The 22,204-nt window shown below is 31.5% G+C and overlaps 1 protein-coding gene across 1 annotated transcript; it reads left to right on the forward strand.

Annotated features, from left to right (window-relative positions):
* Window positions 1-7,369: 7,369 nt before the first annotated feature.
* Window positions 7,370-9,851, forward strand: LOC112025509 (heavy metal-associated isoprenylated plant protein 37). The gene is made up of 3 exons (XM_024058187.2): window positions 7,370-7,699; window positions 7,837-7,912; window positions 8,509-9,851. The coding sequence occupies exons 1-3, from the start codon at window positions 7,661-7,663 to the stop codon at window positions 9,624-9,626; spliced, it is 1,233 nt and encodes a 410-aa protein (XP_023913955.1). The 5' UTR covers window positions 7,370-7,660; the 3' UTR covers window positions 9,627-9,851.
* Window positions 9,852-22,204: the final 12,353 nt, after the last annotated feature.

The following is a 22,204-nucleotide window of genomic DNA, read 5'->3' on the forward strand; positions in this document are numbered from 1 at the left end:
GGGGGGGGAGGGGAAGAAGAGAGACTTGTTGGTGAGAGTTCTTTGGACGTTTGAAAAGAAAAAAGAAGCAAGATGCTACGATTTGTCTAATAGAGAACTAGACAACGTTTTCTCCGAAAGATCAACCTAAACATTTAGATATGTAGTTTTCCTTTGTTAGTGCTTTTGTTCCTGATTCGTATTAGAAAGAATAAAGGCCTCCAAAACCCACAATTAAAGAAAGGTATGTCAACCATTACTAGTCTCATAGGTATAGCCAAGCACAACTACTTGACGGTGTTGAGTTCTTGGTCAAGCATTGCATCAATGCTGTAAAAAGAAAAGAGTACTAGATCCATCCATCTATGATGTACTGAAATTAGAAGTAATGCCTACTAGAATATTTTTTGAAAATAATTACGTGCATAAACTATTTTGATAAACCTAAAAAATTTTCCCCAGATACTAAACAAAACCCATGTGAATAAAGGGAACAAAAATTCTATGATCATGTAAAATACCACAACTTTGGTCATAATTGTCCACGTGGCAGATTTTGAATAATATAGAAAAAGTGATGGGTTCATGTGAAAGTAACTTGTAATTAATCACAGTTATTTTGACATGTTTATCTCATGTTCTCGTCAGAAAAGCATTCTCACTTCTCTCTCTCTCTCTCAATCAAGTTTATCAGTGAACCATTGAGCTCTTGCTGGGTTTATGTAATTGGGTTTAAGTTTGTGTTCTTGTTGTTCTTGTTCAAGACACACTTAGATCTCAATTCATAAAATTTTTAATTTTTTATTCTGTTTTTAATTTTTTTTATTTAGTTAAAATTAATAAATTATTTGTTTTTAATTTATATGCTGACGTGGCATTTTTTAATGTCAAAAAATATTTTTTTATTATTAATTAGGCCACGTGTACATTAAACAAATATTATTTATTATTGCCGTTTGTCACGTCAGCAATATCCGTTTCTGATGTAACGGCAAGGACCAAAACGGAACCGTTTTTCAGGATAGGGACTAAAAGCGGTAAAAATAAAATTTAGGGACTAAAATAGAAATCGCCTAAAAATGTAGGGACTAAAATGTGCTTTTCGCCTAAAAATAAATATAACCCATCTCATATGTTATGCACATGCATAGAGTTATTTTTTAAAATTTAATTTTCCTATCACGCATGTTAAAAAGAAAAAGTAAAGAGAGAACAACATATGCATCATCATATTAGTAAAAGTAAAGTGAGAAAAAAAAAATATGCATCATCATATTAGTCCACATGTTTAAGAGAGAAAAAAATTGCATCATTAAGAAAAAAAGAAAAAAATAAAGAAACTGCGTCATTTTGTTGGTATTTAATGTTCAAATTAGTTATGGGATGAACAAAATGACTATTTAGAAAGCACAATCATACTTGGAGTACAACAATTTTTTTATAAAAAAAAAATCCCAAATTTAAGTGTTTAAAATGGAAACAAAAATATAATTTTATCATAAATATTTTAAAAACTAACATATAATAACTCGATAAAATGATTGGATGAGTTATAAACATGGGATATTATGAGAGATAAAGTCCTGAAAATAATAATTCATTACTTCATAGCAAATTTACTCACTTTTTAACTCATAAACAAACCTAGCATTTTGTAAGTGATATATTGTAGATTGTGAGTGATGAAAAAAAAAATTAAAAATCTATATGAAAGTAACAAACAAACTACTCATAGTCTACCACATTAGAGTTATAATAAAATGATTTCATAAAACACCCCACTAGCACCAAAGCAAGTTTCCAAAGGCAACCTTGGTCTGGTTAGAAGTTGACGCTTGATTTGAGACCTTTTAAGAATTTGGTTGAGTGACTTTTCCCTTATGTTAGGCCACACAACTAGCATCATGGTTATTATTTGGGCGATAAAAGCACAATGACCATTGACAGACAAAGGGTTATAGCCTTGTAAAGTGTAGACACATTATCGCGATGTGGAATCCATTTATATTTTCATGACTTCTACGATGTGTTAATGGGCCTATAGTATACATTTGCACTTTTGTTTCTAATTACAATAATCTTCTTATTTAAGATAAGATATATATATTGGGAAGCCAATTATTGTGCCGATCAATTAACTACATCTATGGAAGGACAACAACGCGAAAATCATAAGATTTAATTATACATTGAGTATACATCTTAGTTACTGTTAATTAATTTATTTATTCAAAGGTTAAAAAAAGAAAGGTTTAAGACCTATTTGTAGACAAGTCTAAACCTAAAGTTATTCAATTCATAGATAAAATCTATATTCCACTTTTTTTTTTTTTTTTCCCACAGTTAAAAAATGTATAAAAGTCATAGCCAGGAATTGGAGTAAAAAACAAAAAGGAAGTGGGGTTAACAAGAAATAAAGAAATCATCTGGAAAAAGTAGGAATAGTGGTAAATAGAGGAGGTGGTAATGTGAAAAAAAGTTGACCTCGTAATCTGTAACCCTATTTGTCGTGCTTCCCACACTGGAGTGAGGTTGTCCCTACTTGTCACGGGGATACGTGAAAATAAGTACAGGAATATATATTATTCAAAGATTATATAGTGCTAGCTAGCTAGCTAGCCTTTTTACTAGTAAACCAATTTCTCCTCTAACTTCTCACACTACTTTCAATTTCTCGCTTTATCTTACTATAGATTACTCTTGATAATTAGTTCTTAGTTAATTAGAATAATGTTGGAGAGGAGAGATGGATTCAAATCCTAATTATGTTTTGAGCGTGCATGATGAAAAGAAACCAACCCAATTCAATTCAGTTAGATGCCCCAAATTGGGTTTTCACTTTTTTTTGTGATTTGGTGAATTGGGTTGCATTGAAATTTTATTTTGAATTTCGAGTTAGAACGAGTTGATAGTTTTGTAATTCATTTGACTAAACCTAATTTATCCAATTTATAGATTTATTCATTGACCTTCTTTATATTTTCAGTTTGATTTATTTTTTGAGTTTTGAAAATTAAATATGTAATTTAGATAGATTATGTGAAATTTTAATAATTTATTGAAAAAATGCTTAAATATATCATAAAAATGATATGACTTGTCTCTAGTGGATAGTTTCATTAGACATATGTTTATATCTCAACGCGTCCAATGAAACTGCCCAATACAAACTCTATAAAAAAAAAATCATTTTTTTTAATAAGACATGAAATATATAAATACAATTTACTTATCCAACCTAACCCATTTGAGTTGGGTATAAAATTACTCAACTCAACAAAGTTTGGTTGGGATTGAAAAAATCACTTTAACAAGACTCATGCACGCCCTTAATTTTCTTAATAAAATAGAGAATGTTGTAGTGCTACGAGGCTACAAGTTCCTTTACCTGAACTCTTAAAATTTTGACGGGCTCTATTTGGATCAGAGTAGTGCTTCTTCAACTTTAAACGACAAGTAGACAAGGGCTTCAATTTAGTTCAACCCCTCTTTATATTATTGCTAACATACACACATAATACAACAATGCAGAAATTACCAAAATTTAAATAGCGTGTTTGCAGCCAAAGATTGCAGGAATCTCAACATCCGTACATATGGACCTCACTCGGTACTGTAGCCTGTAGCTACGGAATTCCAGTGATTCCTGTTATATGGATAAAGCTTATATTTGTATGTCTGCAATTTAAAAGGTGAAAAAAATAGTGTGTTTGAACTTGAATAATATAACTTTTTTTTTTATTTTATTGATTTACTTTATTTAAAAGATAAATTGTGTAAAAATATAATTATACATTCAGGGTGTTTAGTAGAGTAGTTTGAGAATTATTGTTTGTAATTTTTTGAAATATATGTGAGTGAAAAAGTGTATGAAAAAATGTGTAATGTTGTTTAAAATGTGAAAATGTGAGTTTGAATTCACTCACCAAACAGGCCAACTTTAAAAAGCTAATCTAACAAAATAAATACAATAAACTTCCAATAAAATAAAATAAAAAAAGCTTAACCAATAACACTGAAAAATTGGTTGTAACCTTAGGCTACAAACTCACTTAATAAAATAAATATTACTGCATATTTTAAAAATCTAACTGTTAAATTACATTTTTTATGCTTTTAATGCATATGTCAATTTTTGTGTTAATCGGATATCATTTATTATATAATCTATAATTTTATATTGTATGCATAATTTTTAATTATAAAAACTTGCAATTTAGAAATTGATTGATGACATAGCTATTGATCTTTAATTTTCTTGAAATTTTGCAAACATGGAGAATATAAGAAGAAGATGCAATCCAATGGTGAATTTGTCAAAATTCACCTCCAATAAAAAAAATATTGGGTGAGTTTGTAATCTAAGGTTACAATCGATTTTGTAGTTAAATTTTATCCTAACAGTAATAGCAGGTCCACTAAAAAGACGAAAAAGAATAAAGGAAAAGAGACCTCCAGCTTGATGGTAGAAGTTTCTTGAACCATCATTTTTGTGAGTCCAAGGGTTGTGGTTCGAGTCATGACACTTCAGTTTAAAATGCTATGCTCACATGAATAGCCTTAAGCAGCTTCGGTGGTCCCAAGCCATAAAATTTGGGTTTAAGTGGGCAAGGGCAATAATACCACGTCGTATGAGTCATTTTTTTGTTCAAAAAAAAAAAAAAAAAAGAGAAGAGAGAGAGAAAAGTTTCCATTTTTTTTTTTTTTTGGAAAAAGAAGACTTGCAACTATTTTATTAAAGCAACAAAAAAATTGGTTAAATCAACCCGAAAAACAGAGTAGAAAGTTAGTGGAATATCCTCCATCCATACTGCATAGTCAGAAACATTTATGGAATAAGATTTGGCTTGAATCTAATAGAAGAAATAATTTTCCAACACCAGAAATTTCACTGATTTTTACACACCCTTAAAACCCTTTTGTTTTTTGGGTTATGGTGGATAAGTGGCGTAATATCTTAAATATTTTGTGAGTTTGATGTTAAAACATGATGTAAAATTCGGTGTCTCTAATTGAAGTGAGTAAAGGGTTAATTTGACCTAGTATGCATCACAATTGATACTCGACAAAAATTGAAAATCAAATCAAATTACAAGTAGGAATAATGGTAGCTCTTCCCTTCCATGGTTGTGAGCTGATGGCTCATGCTAGGCTTGAATCCAATGAAGAAAACACGGGTTCTAGAGGCCCAGGTAAGACATGTAATTCAGGCTCGTAAGATGGTGTAACCATCAAGCATCAAAGAGAGATCAATCAAGGTATTCTCAAAGGGCTTTGCCTAAAGGTGCGGGGTTTTCATTCAAAATCTTTCACCTTAGTGTGTTTGTATGAAAAATTTGAATTAGTTTACTATAGAAGAGTTATTTAGAGTTGTTGAACCTTTTATTCAGGCAAGTTCTAATTTAAATAGTTCTTATTTCAGGTTCACGATTATTTCCTGAATGAAGATGGTTCAAACATATTAAATATTTTATTTCTTCTTTTGGGCTGGTCAGGAACTTTTTTTTTTTTTTGAGAAGATGGGCTGGTTATGAACTTGGAGAGGATGATTAGACGTGAATTTGGCAACTTTCTTGTAACATGCAGGACTTTGCAGTCAGTTCAACCAAACCATTAGGTGTTCAGCAATATTTCAGGGTGGTCAAGATCAATATATTCATAGTTTGGATTTGAAGTATACATTAAATGTGACATTTTAGCAAATATATATAATGTGACATTAAGGAAAGTGATTTTTACACTGCAAGGAACAGTTATATGCTAAGAAGAATGGTACAGACACATTTCTTCTGAAAAACACTTTTTACAATGTTCTTTTATTACCCAGTTTCCATGATACATATATGTACTAGTGTCTAGTATTAAATGGTAAAATCGATGGTATACCTTTCACAGCAATATTTTTGGTTAAACATGTGCTCAGTCATTCTGTATTTCTTACCAGTAAGCAACAATGCCCGATAATGTCCAATAATAACTTCTCCCAATAATGAACTCTTTACATAGAACAAAATTAAGTAATTTAATATAAAATCTGATTTGTTCTTCTCGGGTTTTGTCATAAGTCACTTGCTAGCTAGTCTGCATAAAAGTTAGTATTTTTTTGCTTTTTTTTTTTTTTTTCAAAAAGCATGCTTGATATCGCCCTTCTTTTCCTAACAAAAAGGTTCATGCAATCAAAAATCAAGGTTATGTGCTCATGGAAAGGTTGTTAGCTCATTGCTTAAGTAGTAGTGTACTAAAAGGGAATTCAAAGATGCTGCTTCTCTTGTTGTTTAAATAAAGTTGGGGATTATAAAAAAATAAAAGCCTCTTATATGAAGGTCAACCTTGCTCGTACTGTCCAGGCTTTAATGGAAAAGCCACCGAAGCTATTTGACCGATTTTAATGGAAAACCCCCCAAGCAATTACCATTTTGATTGCTATTTACTTAATCAACTCTTATTGAGCCTATAAAGCACTTTTTTTGCACTTAAAATTTAGAGTTGTTTTCATTACAGTTATATGTTTCAAAATTTTATTTTTACTCTTCACGTTTGATTTTGTTTTCATATTGATTCATGCTGTCTATTTTATTAGTAATTTGACCTTTAAATGCTCTTCATATTTAACTATTTCATTAAACAATAACTTTAAAATATTATAGAATGTACAAATTTCACTATCTATGCATAACAACATTATGAATACTCAAATTAATAATGAAAATAAATGGTAAAGTCAATATAGAAACAAAATCAAACATGAACAACAAAAATATAAATTTTAAAACATAAAAAGAATCAGAATCAAAACAATCTCAAACGTGTCAAATTGAATGTCCTTATAAATGGCCAATGAATATGATGGTGTGACCTCTTCAAAAAAAAAAAAAAAGAATATGATGGTGTGACCGTTGAGTGCTCTTATCATTGTTTGTCAAAAATGAGTTGGTTGAGAGCTAGCCAAATACCCCATTTTTAAAATGTGAGCATTAATGCCCAGGTTACCTAAAAATAAATAAATAAATTACAGGACACATGAGCTTAAATTAGTTTCAAGTTTCAACTTCAAAATCCAAAACACAGAGAGAGACACATTAAGCTCAGAGCTCTCATATTTAAATTATCACGAGAAAAAATTATTTATATGGAGGTAAGTAGATGTGACAAAGAGGACAGAGAAATAAGTCGGCCTGTCAAGTCGCTGTTCTTCAGTATTTAACGTTAAATCACATCATTTCAGAATATCAGATCACCCGCTTCTTTCTCTCTCTCCCACATTTTACTCCTTCACCTACTTGCATTGCTCTCTCTCTCTCTCTCTTACCTTTTTATCTTTAACCTATTCAGTATCTGTGATTTTAATTTCCACCTGTTTGTCTTGGCATTTGGGTTTTGTATAGTTTGTCACTATTTATGTTTTCCTTTTTATAAACTAATATTTTAACTTTAAGTTCAACACCCATGTGCCTTTGTTTTGTTTTGGTTTTGAGAAACTAAAGGAGAGGAGAGAAGTGAAAGCAAAGACCAAAGAGATAAAAGGAAGAATCTATCTATAAGTTATAGAAAACTCACATGCCATTGCTAACTCTTTTACCCACACTAGCTTAGGTGTTTATCCTTTTTTTGTAGCACTGAGAGAGAGAGAGAGAGAGAGAGAGAGAGAAAGAATTCTTTCATTACAAACAGCACTGAAGAAATGACTAAAGAAGAAGACTTTAAGCTCCTCAAGATTCAGGTCTCTCTCTCTTTACCACATTCTCTCTGTCTTCACAAGTCTTTCTTTTATTTATTTTACTATGAATATACAGCAAAGTGGGTTGGTCGTCTTTTCCTTAAGAATCTTTCTTCTTGTTTTATTTTCATTCTCTACAGACTTGTGTTCTCAAAGTGAGCATACACTGTGATGGGTGTAAGCAGAAAGTGAAGAAACTTCTTCAGAGGATAGAAGGTGCTCACTGTCTTATATCATCCTTTTAGTTTGTATTACAAGTTCTTGTCTTTGCTCTTTTTCGTGACTCAACATAGTGTGAACTTTATTGTCCGTTGTTATATGTTACTTCCAGTGTACTATTAAAAGCTTGGTTGGCTACTGAGAAAATGTTGGAAGAAATTTTTAAAAATGAAGACTATTTTCTTGGCCCTTTGTGGAAACAAAAACCATGAAGTAAACTGAGCCTCATAATAATATTTAGCTTTACCTTTTTTTTTTGGTAACATATTTAGCTTTACTGAAAATTAGAATAACATCAAACTTATTTCCTCAACAGCCGAAGAGTACATTGGTTAGTGGTTACTCTGTTCCAAGTCAAATGGCATGTAAAGAATTGTCTTTTTTCTGTCAAAAGTAATGATTGTTATGGGGTATTAATAATTGATGCTAATGACTGACTATTTTACCTTTATTTGAGAGAAGAAAATTAAAGTTCACTGTTCGTAGACCAAAGAGTTTAGGCAAATTTCTCATGAAAGTAGACTTTAAGCTTTGAATTTTGTGCATTACAATCTCTTAATCTGGTTTCCCCTTGTTCTTCCCTACTGTTACAGGTGTGTACCAAGTAAATATAGAAGCTGAGCAGCAAAAGGTCACAGTTTCAGGATGTGTAGATGCTGCTACTCTGATTAAGAAACTAGTCAGAGCTGGTAAATATGCTGAGCTTTGGTCACAGAAAACCAACCAAAACCAAAACCAAAAGCAGAAGAACAACAACTGCATCAAAGATGATAAGAACAACAAAGGTCAAAAGCAAGGGTTGATGAAGGGCCTTGAAGCCTTCAAAAATCAGCAGAAATTTCCTATTTTCTGCTCTGAAGAAGATGATGATTACTATGATGAGGAGGAGGAGGACTATGAAGAGGAAGAACTTAGGTTTCTCAGGGAGAAAGCTAACCAACTGAATTTGCTTAGGCAGCAAGTTGAAGCAAACAATGCAAAGAAGGGTGTTGGGGTTGGAGCCATAGCTACAGGTTCCAACAATGGAAAAATGAACAATAATGTTGGACATGTGAATGCTGGAAATGGAAAGAAAGGAAACACAGATCTTCAGAATATGGGAATGAAGGCTAGTCCAGGTGGGATTGATCCAAAAACTCTTGCAGCTTTGAAAATGAATGCTGCTCATTTGGGTGGTGGGAACAATATGATCAATGCTGGGGAAGCCAAAAGGGCTAATGACATTGGTGCCATGATGAATTTAGCTGGTTTTCATGGAAATGGGATTAATGCTTCCGCTTCTGCTTCTGCTGCTGCTGCTTTAGGAGGCAATCCCAATGGTTTGGGAGGTTTTCCAGTCCAATCCAACAATGGGTTTCATCAGGCATCTTCTGGTGGAATCCCAACTGGTGGATATGCCACTGGTCAACAACAATACCCTGCATCAATGCTGATGAACATGAATGGTTACAACAACCATCCATCACCTATGATGATGAACATGGACATGCAGACTAGGCATGCCATGCAACAACAGCCCCAGATGATGTATCAAAGGGCCCCTTTGGTTCCACCTAGCACTGGCTATTACTACAATTATAGCCCTAGCCCTAGTCCGAGTCCTAGTCCTTACAATGTCCCATACCCTTACACTCAGCCTAATTACAGTGATCATAACTCTGCAGCACATATGTTCAGTGATGAGAACACAAGCAGCTGTTCCATAATGTAATAATAAAATAACATGTAGAGAAAAAGGTATGGTGTTGACTTCAAATCCTCTGTTAGTGGAGTTGTTTAGACTTTTGATTGTATTAATGTAGTGTTTGGTGTATGGGGAAGGGATGGGTTTGGATGGGATATCTGGTTTAAAATATTATCAGTGTATTGTGTAGTCGTTAAGAAGCTGTTGCTTTTTAATTTGTTATTTACTATTCTAGTTAAGTCTGTTTGTTCTTTCTGTGTTTTCATGTGACTGACTACAAGATGTGGTTTGTTAGCCACTACACTAGTAAATAAACAAAAGGATTGATTAGCATCTTAATGCGACAGGGAGTGAGAATGTCACTTTTATGAGTTTATTATTTACACTATTTTTATTATTTACTAATCACGATAAATTATTTCAATAATTTTGAATCATGAGTAATTCATGTACATCTAAGTTCACAGCTTTTCTGACCATGGTTATGTTTGTTGGTGGTTATATTGTAGTAATTATAGTCTGTCATCTACGAAAAATTTGTGTAAAAATTTATTGGGTCTTTTGTTCTGCTGAATAAACAAGGAGAGTTTACAGGCGTAAATACTGCCCGCAATTTACTTAAACTCGAGACCATTCATGCAAAAGTAGAGCTTATTCGCTCAAATCCACAACCTAAAACTCGTAAAATGGTTATGAACCTCTATTTACTTAAATTCTATTCATAAATGGCATGAGACCATTCATCCAATAGTAAGGCTATTTACTTAAAACTCTACTCATAAATGGCTGGGACCATTCATCCAATAGTAAAGGCTTGTTTACTCGAATTCACAACCTCGAACTCTTAAAATGATGGGCTGCAATTGGATATAGCATTTTTTGTGGTTATCAAGAGCATGGTTCAAATTTGAGTTTGTTTACTTGATCTGTGAGTGACGAGGAGGAGACATGGGTTAGTGGATGTTGTAGAGTGACATAATGTCAGTGTGCAGAGTGCAAAGAACCGCTAGCTAATTAAGCTAAGGTTGACAATAACGTACGGAGAGGATTTTTTTGGCCGAAACAATGTGTATCACAGCACCAGACAACTGTATACTATTTATTGTATGGTGCTGTGAATATGTATTCAAAGTTTGGTAATTGTGAATGTGTTCATCACGTGTTTATGTGTTCAGTGGCGTTACCGACAGGAAAATTGTGGACCACAACATTCTTATTATTATTAATATTTTTTTTTTTTGGACTGAAGGAAAACAAACGGACCATACTGTACCTTATCTGTTATGTGATGCTAGCATGAATTTTTATAGAATGTTTTAATCGATCTATGCATATGGTATATATAATTATATAATCATATGCAAGTAGTACTAAAATGACAGTTTCTTTTTTGTGTGTGTGAGACAACAATATTTGATTATGTTAACACTCTTCTTTTTATTTTAAGGGATATAATTTTAAAAGCCTTAACACATCACCTAAAGGAAAGGGTATTCGTTACAAATCACATAGTATGTAGGAAAGGACATGAGAAATGGTTTTGAGAAAGAGAAATATTCCAAATACCAAAAACAAGAGGTAGATTTTGAAACAACGAGTGTTAGTTAGGCCCAAAAACAATCTCTAATAAGAGCATGAAACGTGTATACTATATTGAGGGATTTGAATATCATGATAGATGGATTCGATAGCTTGATAATTCAAGACCTAACCACTAGTTTAGGATTTTGGGTGGTGCTGAACCTAGTAATAGTGATATGAAGGTGATAAAAGCACATAATTAATGATTTTGTATGCTAAAAGTGCCTAGGGCATGGAAGACACAGTGAAAGCTATGTTTGCCTTATTTTCATTGGGCTGACTCTAGTATGGCTTTGGGTCCACTCTCACTTCTATCCTTTCATGCATTTTCCTTGTTGAGGGAAGAGATGGGTTAGTCACTCCCCATTCACCTTTTGTTTCTTTGTCTCAAATTAAATTGAAAATGGGTAAATGATAAGAAAGGAATCTCAACTATTTACTTTTTATTCTAGTGTTTTACTCATCCTATCTTACACATCAAATAATTATCACATATCAAATAATTATATAGATGAATCTTTTAAGAGCAGTCTTAATATGTTAACTAAAATTTTAGACCTTCATAACTTGATGACTGCCATAGGATTTTGGAATCACTAGGCCAATTTCTTAGGATTTAGTGTACTCTTATTTAGGTGAATTTATGTCATATATGTGGATAGGAAGAGGTTTTACTCTATCTCTTGTTAGCTTTAAGTTTTTGGGACAAATGTTAAGTTATAGTTTTATATAAAAGGTAGAATAGGAGAGAGTAGCCATTTTCAAGGTGGTACTTTCATTATTTTGCTCTAAATCATCGCTACCAAAATGTACAAGAGATAGATAATCTTGTAAATAAGGCCTTCATTGATTTGGTGATGCAACGATTTTCAAATAGTAGTTCTACATACACATTTTTGCCTCAATTTGTTGAAAGTAATTAATTGTATATAAGTGGCTGACAGTTATTTTTACATAAATTGACAATTCTTTTTTAATTACTCACACTTGACCACCCACAACAAAAGTTGAGGCTAAACTCTTTAATAATAATTTGATCTTAAAAAAGAGTTTCAAACATGATTTAATTTTGACATGTTGTGTGGACATGGTGAAAAAAACATTAATAGAAGCTTCCTCTCAGCAATTAATACATGGCATCATTACACATCAAAAGAAGACAAAATAATACCAATTAGCAAATCATATAATCCAAGTGCATATAAGATAGAAAAGCTTCCAAAATAATGATGCAGAAAATGACCTCAATCTTTCAAAAAGTCTGCTTGCTCATGTGCTCTGCTCTTCTAGATCTTGTCTACACACTAGTCTTTACTTGTCATGGTTGATCTGCTTGAGAAAAAATCCATTAATAAAAGCAATCAGTGGTAGGATCTATCAGCAGCACTATATATGGGGGTACAGAGTACTACTTTTCATACTAAATCCCAAATCACAGATCAAATCAAATTAATCAACAGAAAAAACAAAACTCATTTGCCTTCAAAATTTTCTTAAAAGGGAAATGTCACACTGTTACCACTTACCATACAAGAGTTAGTATACGACACATATTTTTGAAGCTCACATTTAGCACATGCATATCTTGGTCAGCCCTTGATTATGACTAAAATCAAGGGATATTAATTGTCCCTGATTTTAGCCTAATTAATTGGTCAATTTTTGTGTCTATATATATTCTAATTGTATAGAACTTTAGATCTACCGAAAGGATTTGGTTTACTTCAAGTAATTTTTTAACTAGAATTTTATTTTATTTTAATAAGAAATTGTCACTTGCTATTGTATATAATAAAAAATGTCTAATAAAAAAAGTATTAGAGATAAGTCAAATCCATACAGAACAAACCATCAAGTTACACTAATATATATATATATATATATATAGAAACAGCTACAACATTGTGCTAAATAGTAAGACCAAATATTTGGCAGATGAATTGGGGGAGATACTATTGGAGGTTAAGGTTGACCAAGTCATCCGAGATTCAAGATATTGTGTAGGGCAAAATTTACGAGGTCGTTTTAGCCTCTATCGTGGACTATATATCGTGGAAATTTCTTTGACTTCTTGACTTTCTTTGTCTGAATGTTGGAATAAGAATAGTTCAAATTAGTTAAAATTAAAAATAAATAAAAATAACCCTTGGGAATTCTGTGCCCTACATGGGGCCATATTCATTATTCACACAGTAAGGTTTTTTTTTTTTTTTTTTTTTTTTTTTTTTGGGGGGGGTTGGGGGGGGGGATTAAATATACAGTAAGGTTGGTGACGGAATAATGTTCACAATATATATAATATTTGATAATTGAGAGAGTATAATTAAAATTTTGGACGTTGAAAACATTAAAAAGTGTCAATTGAGGTATAAAGTTCTTAGCGATATGATATATTTGTGTTGTATTTGATACTAATAAAAGTGATATAAAAATTCAAGTGATAGCTTAGTAGTAATATTATTTTTTATGGCGTCTCATGTCTATGGTTCAAACCTCACATTTTCTTTCACGCGTACTTATAACAAAAAATAAATAAAAATAAAATAATACATGTAATATAGTGATGGATTTCGTCAAATCACAATTTTCCACATTAAAAGTGTAAACAAAAATTATAAAAATTGTTTTGTTTACTATTATTTAGCACATTTTTCATTTTTGAACTTTCTCGAACATTCACTTCGGAAGTGTGTATGAAATTATGAATAGTTCACGCTTGGGCTCGGATCAGATGTAGTGAAAATCATTTATTTAGTGAAGAGTGCACTATGGGCTGGGTTAATAGACAAACCATGATCTCTATCTTGGAGAACAGCCTTTACACATATAAAGCCATTGGGGGCTTGGCTTGTGTGTGTGTGTGTGTGTGTGTGTGAGAGAGAGAGAGAGAGAGAGAGAGAGAGAGAGAGAGAGACTATGAGTCTATGAGACTTTGAAAGGTGGTTAATTGAGTGGGGAATTTGAACAAGTTGGAGGCTGAGATAATGGGCTGGGTTTGTTTGAATTTTGTTGGGTTGTTTGGGTTTCGATTTGAGTTGGGCTCCAAATGTTTCAAATTCAAACTCAGTTTTTCAAAAAGTAAGTTCATTACCAAACTGACCCCAACAACAACAAAAGGGTACCACACAAAGTTCCAAATAGTTGGCCCTTAAACAAACGTGTTTGGAACTTTATTGCGTTAATCTGATAATCTCTAATGGTGGAAATGGATAAATCACATTACATGAAAAGAAAAGAGCTTCACACTCCCCCCCACTCTTTCCATATTGTATGAAGTGACCTCTCTCTCTCTCTCTCTCTCTCTCTCTCTCTCTCTCTCTCTCGTATATGTAATATGGTCTTTTAAAAAAAAAAAAGAAGAAGCCTTTTTTAGCTATTAAAAAAGGGTATGAGAGTGGGTGGTTGTGGAGACTTCACTTATATTTGAACATAATTTTAAATCTAACTAATATTGAATTTAACTTAATTAGGGCAATGGTTCAAATGATGGTCAAGTGATAATGACATTCTTTATGTTACCATATATTTGTGGTACAAACACTATCTCCCCCTCCTCCATTATATATCTATAAAAAAAAAAAAAAAAACTTAATTAAGGCTTGAACATTATTGTAATTGGCATATACCTTTTAATTTTATTTTTATTAATTCAATTCTAATATATGAGGTCATAGTTTCTACACTGTAACAGTCATTTATTATGAAACAAAAAGAGAGAAAAATATATTAAATAATGAACTTAATACAGTTATTTAATTAACACTTAATCATAAAACTATTAATTGATAATGCTTCACGAAACACACCACTTAGCACTTACTCATCACTTTTACGAGTGCTTTACACTTTGGATATCCACAAAGATGTCTTTTCCTCCATTCCAGGTCATCCACATCCTGTAAATACATGACACATAAACCATATCCTACATAATTTCAAGGTATAAGCTCCAAAAGAATCAAAGCAAATCACATTTTGTTAATGATGAGAAACGTAAGTTGGTATATCTATCATATCAATTGCACAACAAAAGTGCTAAAGGAGCGCCTGTGGCCTATGCATTAAACAACTCCATGTCCTTATTTAAGCCACATATATGTTATCTGGATTCCCATTGTTTTGAGATGACAACATAAAATTAACCTCACTCTTTTCAAAAAGAAAAATTGTCACTTTTTTTTTTTCTGCACATAAAAATGGCTTCACAACTTTTGGTCACTGAGCAATACTTAATGGGAAGACTTTTTGTTCTGATGTGACTGACTTTGGCCCCTACAGTTTTGGCAGTATAATGAATTTCTGTGGCCGAAAGGACTCGAACAATAAATGAGAAGCAAAAGAAAGACTATTCAAATTCCAAGAGATGCCTCCTTTCATTGTCTTTTTAGCCAACGAGATGACTCTTCCAAGCAATGTTAGCCAAAATTATATCGACAGCATCAAACATGTGGCCTACTTTCATTGATGATTTTCTGTTTGATGTAACAATAGCAGTAAATATCTAGATTACCTAAATTCATATCATTCATGTATAGCTTCATCTGTATGAAGCTGTGATTTTTTTTTTTAATAAATATATTAAAGGTATTATTACTTTCATTATCAAAAGTTTATAAGTTAGTGTGATAATTAATGAATGTGGTATCACAATAATTAATTAATAAATTATTTTCATTCATGTTTAAATAGTAAGACATTATTTTATAAGATTTAGGTTGTCAAAAGTTACTACGATTTTTTTAAGTACAGTTTATGATTGGTATTTAAGTTAGAACATCGTTCTGTCTTTTTTATATGTGTGTGTTTATTTCTCTTCTAAAAAACAAAAGAAAAATGACCTACATTTGTGAACCTTTTCGGTGGACAATCTCGTTGAATTGTAAGGGGCTAACACTAAAAAGTCTAAAGAAAGCATGCAGTACACACTTTGACACAATCCAAGTGTGTAGTAACAACTCCGCCCACGCGTTGTCACAACCCAAGTGTGTGGTAGCAACTCGGCTAATGCTTGTGACTACCAAAAATGTTGGACAACAAGGACTCTCCAAGCATATGGATTAGAAAGAAATTTGTGAAACTTTTACGCGACTTTTTTCTTAATAATTACTTCTACGTGACTTAAATTTGAGAGTCAAGCCCCTTCTATAATAATTTTCCAATAGAGTACGTGACAACTTTAAGACAACGGCATATATATGAAACTTTCACAACCATAATTAATAACTTTTAGCTTTTGTATCTTCCCAATAGGCGTATTCATTTTTGTTTTAGGCTCTGAACCCATTAGGCACATTCACGTTCACATTCACAATAACCTGCAGTATAATTTTCGTCTTATTATGGGCAAATAATTTTCATCGATACAAAGGACTAGGGTGGTCCATTTTAGATAATAATATATATGCACATCAATAACAAGATTAATTATTATTTGAATATGAGCTTTTTATTGATTTTGGCAGTGATTGATGCTCTGTGGTTCTCAAATAAAATTGTAAAACTACTTTCTTGTCATCCTCGTCAGCTTTGTCCTTGAACTACAGGCATTCAGTTTTTGCCAGTCTGAGTCTTTTGTGTTCTTTGTCCTTTTTTACTTTTCTGTTTCGTAATAGATAGAAATCAATAATTTATACCATGTGGGCATGCAATTTTGGATCTAAAAAGTGTTTTTTGCGAGACAAGTTTAAATAAATATCATGGACAAATTATCAATAAAATAATATTTTGATTACAATAAAATATTATTGTATAATCTACTGTTAACAATATTGTTGAACTCCTAGAAATCGATGCTGCATAATTTCTCTTTTGACTTACCCTCCTAGATACAAGTAGTTAAGGTTAAAGGTTCCCTTTTCAAAAGAAAAACCATTCTTCGGCCTGAAATATATCAATTATATAAAAATATTGTTGAACTTACTTATTCTCACACACTACTCACAAATACTATAGAAAAGAGAAAACGAGCTCTTTTGCTTAACTATTTCTCTTCTCATAACCTACATATTATTTATTAGTTTAGATAACTCAATCTTTATTAATTTAATTTAATTTAACTTACATAAAGTTACAATTTCTTTACTTTATTAAATAACTTGATCATCTCTTTTATAAGATTTTGTTAATTAAAATTAAGTTTTAATTTTAAAATGCATTTACATTTACTTCTCTTTGCTCTCTCCAAAAAAAAACTCTTTGAACCCAGGGGTGGCAATTTGTGTTTGCTAGTTGGGTTCGTATTGTGTTGAGTCATGAGTATTTGGCTATATGGGTTGACCCGAACCTAACCTGTTTAGTAAACGTTTCAGGAATCCTCAACCTGAACACGACCTGTTTATAAAACAGGTCGACCCGATTCGACACGTTTAACTTGTTTAATTAACAAGTTATATAAAGGTCAATTCAAATGACCCGTATAATAATCTATTTGATTAATAGGTCATCCTTAACATATATAATTTTTATCAATTCTTGTATATCTAAATTTAAAATACAATTATAACCATAAATATAGTAATAAACATATAAAAACAATAAGAAATTAAGCAATAATATCAAAATAACTAATAACTTAATAAGCTCAACGGGTTACAAGGGTTGCATGTTAAATACAAACACGATTCGTTTATAAAACAGGTTAGTCGTGTCAACCCAAATATGACCTGAACCCGTTTAGTCTCAACCCATGACCTATTTATAAATAGATTAGTCGTGTCGAGTTTGCAGGTCGTGTCAAATTTTGCCACCTATATTTGAACCCAATAATTTCTATCAACCCACTCTTCAAATCAACCACCCTTGACCCTTCCCTTCTCTTCTTAACCTAAAATTAAAAATGAAATTTTAAGACCTCATAATTATACTTGTCAATTTTCTAATATATATTTTTAATTGAGATTTTCTATATTTAAATTCTCAATTAAAATCATATCACAAATATAATTTATTTAATATCTAATTACCACAATTATAATATCTAATAATATATAGTTACCATAATTATATATATTAATATATATAATAAATATCTATTAATATATAATTAATAGATATATTAATTATCAATTAATATATTAATAGATATTGTGGGGTCATAGAGCCCAGTGATATACATCCACCTTCTGTACTAGGTCTGAAGCCCATGCCGAGACCCATAATCACATATGAAGAAGACAATGGTGATCATGGCAACTCAGGAAACCAGTGGCGGAGCCAGGAATTTAAGTCAGGGGGGGCAAGATTAAAAGACAAGATTGGAAGTAAAAAATTAATCTAAAAAAATTAATCGGTATTAATAACAAAATAAGTAAACAACTATATGATTACGTAATTGTTATACAGAATCTAACATAAAATGTAAACTTAAATTTATTTTTTCACATCTAGCTTATTTTACTCAATTGCCCTTAGCGATTTTTTATATTTTGAAATCGCTGCATGATTTATTCACACTCAATAGTTTTGAATATATCTTTCTCAATATATGTGACTAAGCAATCAATCATCACTGATCTCCTATTCGATTGCGTAATTGATTTTTAATTATGTTCATTACTGAAAAAGCTCTTTCAACAGTAGCTGTTGTAACTGGTAAGATCAATGCCAAAGTCATTAATGAGTAAACCAATGGATATGAAACATTCTTTTTCATTTTTACCATCTTTTTAGCAAGCTATCCAATTCTTTTAACTGCTGAAAACTCTTCAATGTACTGCATGTCATGGATGTATGTCTCAAGTTGGCTATCCAAGAAAAAAACTTGACACATAAAAAAATTCTACAAGTGGCTTTGTCTAGTTCATCAAGTTTACTAAGTGTGATTCATTAATTTTATATATAGAATTGTACTAGGAGTAGAAGTCTACTACTACTAGAAAAATTGAAAAAAGTAACGTGAATTCACTTAATTGGAATTTTTTTTTTTTTTTTTTTTTTTTTGTCTTTTGTGTAGGAGAGGGGTGGGGGGTCAAAACAAGTGAAAGTTCAGGGGGGAAGGTGCCCCCCTCGCCCCCCTCCCTCCGCCCCTGCAGGAAACCATGTCGAGGACAACTCTGTCCATAGCTAACCAAGGCCGAGGTAGAAGTAAAGTGACTTATCGACAAAGACAATCTTCCAAAGTACTCAAAGGAAAAAATAAGTATAGCAAGTAAGCACACTGGAGCATGGCGGTAAGCAATTCCAGGAAAAACTGCTGCCTTCACATTAAATGCTCAACAACTAACACTCTGGCTACATTAATGTGGAAATGATACCAGAGCAGTGGCTTTTCAGACTCATAGCTACTACCTAAGAGCTTTAGGAGGAGGTTGATGTGACAAAGACCAACAACAGCAGATCTTACATGCACGCGTATGGTGGAGATGAAGGAAGAAAGTAGTATATAAGGAAGAAGAAGTCCTGAGAAAGGGGATCGAGATTTGATCAGAGAAAATACTGTAGCAATCTGAGCTGACTTTGTAACCATAGCCAGTACCATTCAAGAAATAATAAGTTGAAGTTTCTCGGATTAGTGACGAGGATTGAATAATTTGCCCAAGTACACATTTGTTTTACTCATTCTTTCTTTAAATCATCTTTAATTGTTATTACACTCACCGAAACCCAGTTTTTCTACCCATTTCTCTACAAATTTATTGTATTGGGCTTACTCGGCTTGAATCCACTTATCCCATTGGAATAGTGTATAAACCCAGTCCCTATAGATATATTAATTATAATTACCATATTATATATATTTAAAAATTTTCATTAACAAAAGTGTACTTTAATCTTAATTTTTTTGATAGATTAATCTTAATTTATTTTTATCTTAAAATAATAGTGATTTTTTTTCCCAACCATAAGAGACTATACCATTTTTTTAAGATAGTTTCAACTTATGGTGTCTACTCCTGATAATAACTCTTTATTATTAGACCAAGACATCAATTGGTTTTTGGTATAGGTGGGCAGGGACGAACCAAGGACTTGAGGTTAGGAGGGGCGGCTTTGTTGTTGGTTGCATGTGGTGACTCTATCCTTTGGCTCTGTTGCCTAACAGCTAATAGTTATTTATTTATTTATTTGTGTTTTTTTATGTGTGCATCTAGGTAGGAACACGATTATTTCGTTTAAATTTTTTTAAAGGGCTAGGTTGTTTGTTCTTGGTAAAATTGGTTGATTGGACTTAATAGTTTTTAGCTTTGTTATTGGTAATTTTTGTTGTTGGGTATTTTTTGGGCTTGCTTATTTTGTTTTAGATTTAGATATCTAGCATTTAAAAGAAGGAAAATGCTATACTTATAGATTTTTTTACAAATTGTTAATGTGGTTAATGGTTATTAGTAAGTAAAAATGTGATGTAACTAATGGGTTCAGATGCAAACTAATAAGAATTTACTACCTCAAAAATTTGTAAAAATATTGTAGAAAAGTTTGTAGGTATAGTAGTACTCTTAAAAAAATCAATAATATTGTTAAGGGGAGCAAAGTGTAATTTTATAGAACAAAATTGTTAAAATTAGTACCTATATATATATATATATTAATATTTTAAAAAAAATTAGGGGGGGCCCATTGCCCTCCCCCTTGTCCAAGTCTCTCTTCGTTTCTGTAGGTAGGGATTGAATTTCAGATCTCTTATTCAACTATTAGAGATTTTATCAGTTGAACTTACTGAAACTCACAAATAATTGAGATTTTTGAAGTATCACATTTTTAAGATATGTTACAAATTTGCGCTGAAAATAAAATGAATTGATGAAAATAATCTCATTGACCAATCCCAAACGAAGACCAAGTCAATGAGCATTACAATTTTACAATCTATTAAAAGACTTTGGCAAATAGCCAAGTGATGATATTAAATCAACAAAATAGAATATTTTTTTGAAGCCACAAAATAGAGTATTTTAGAAACAGAGAAAATGAACCGTACATACACACAAGTCTAAGTAAACTAGTCCAAACTCCAAAGGAAAGTATTATAAATTACGACCAGACCAAGTAGCAAAGTGTAATTTATATATCTATATAAAATCGAAATTTCTGAAATTTTCACAATTTTCTACGTCTACATAATATTTAAATAAAATTATCATTTTATTTAAATATTAACAAGAAGTGAAACACTATCTCTTTAACAAGTCTAACTCAAACTCAAACTCATTATTATCATTTTTTAAAACAAAATTATTTTTGTTTAATCAAAACTTAAACTCAAGTCTAACTTAACTCAAACTCAAACGTTGATAATCTATATAAAAACAAATATTCTGATAGGATTAAAACAAAACAAAGAAAAAAGGAGATTCATTATGTTGAAAATAGGACTCAGAAAAAAAGAAGAAGAAAGACTCACATTGAAAAAAAAAAAAAAAAGGGACTCATGTTAAATTAAGAAAAAGAGAGAAAGAGCAAGAGAGAGAGACTCCTGTTAGGACTCTCTCTCCCTTCCTCATAGTCCTAATAATTACCACCTCAAAATTCTAAACTTAACTTCACTTTAGGATTCAAAAAAGAAAAAAGGAAAAAAAAAAAAAAAAAAGAGACTCATGTAACCAAAAAAGAAGAAGTTAGGATTAAGGAAAAAAGAAAAAAAAAAAAAAAGATGGACTCCTGTTAGGATTCTCTTTCTCTCCTCAATACCTTATCAATTACCACCTCAAAGCTCTAAACTTAACTTTACTTTAGGATTAAAAAAAAAAAAGAGACTAACATAAAAAAAGAAAAAAAAGAAAAAAAAAGTGAGCAATCTAATTCAACTTTCTTCTTTGATTAATGAATTTTATGTCAAATTTTTTATATTGTTATTATTAATAAAATTTCAATTTAACATATGTGGATATTTGTTTATATTGTTATTAATGAATTTTATCTTTTATGTCGAATTTTTTATTTGCTTTCACATGTGCCTGAGATTTTCTTTCTATCTTATTCTTTTGTTATAGTTAGAATTGATTTTATTTTGAGTATTTGGGTTAATCTTTATATTTATATTGACATTGTTTTTGTGGATTTGGTTTTTGGGTTGAAATTTGTACTAA

The sequence above is a fragment of the Quercus suber genome, unplaced genomic scaffold (assembly GCF_002906115.3).
Source record: "Quercus suber isolate HL8 unplaced genomic scaffold, Cork oak 2.0 scaffold_384, whole genome shotgun sequence".
NCBI classification, from domain to species: domain Eukaryota; kingdom Viridiplantae; phylum Streptophyta; class Magnoliopsida; order Fagales; family Fagaceae; genus Quercus; species Quercus suber.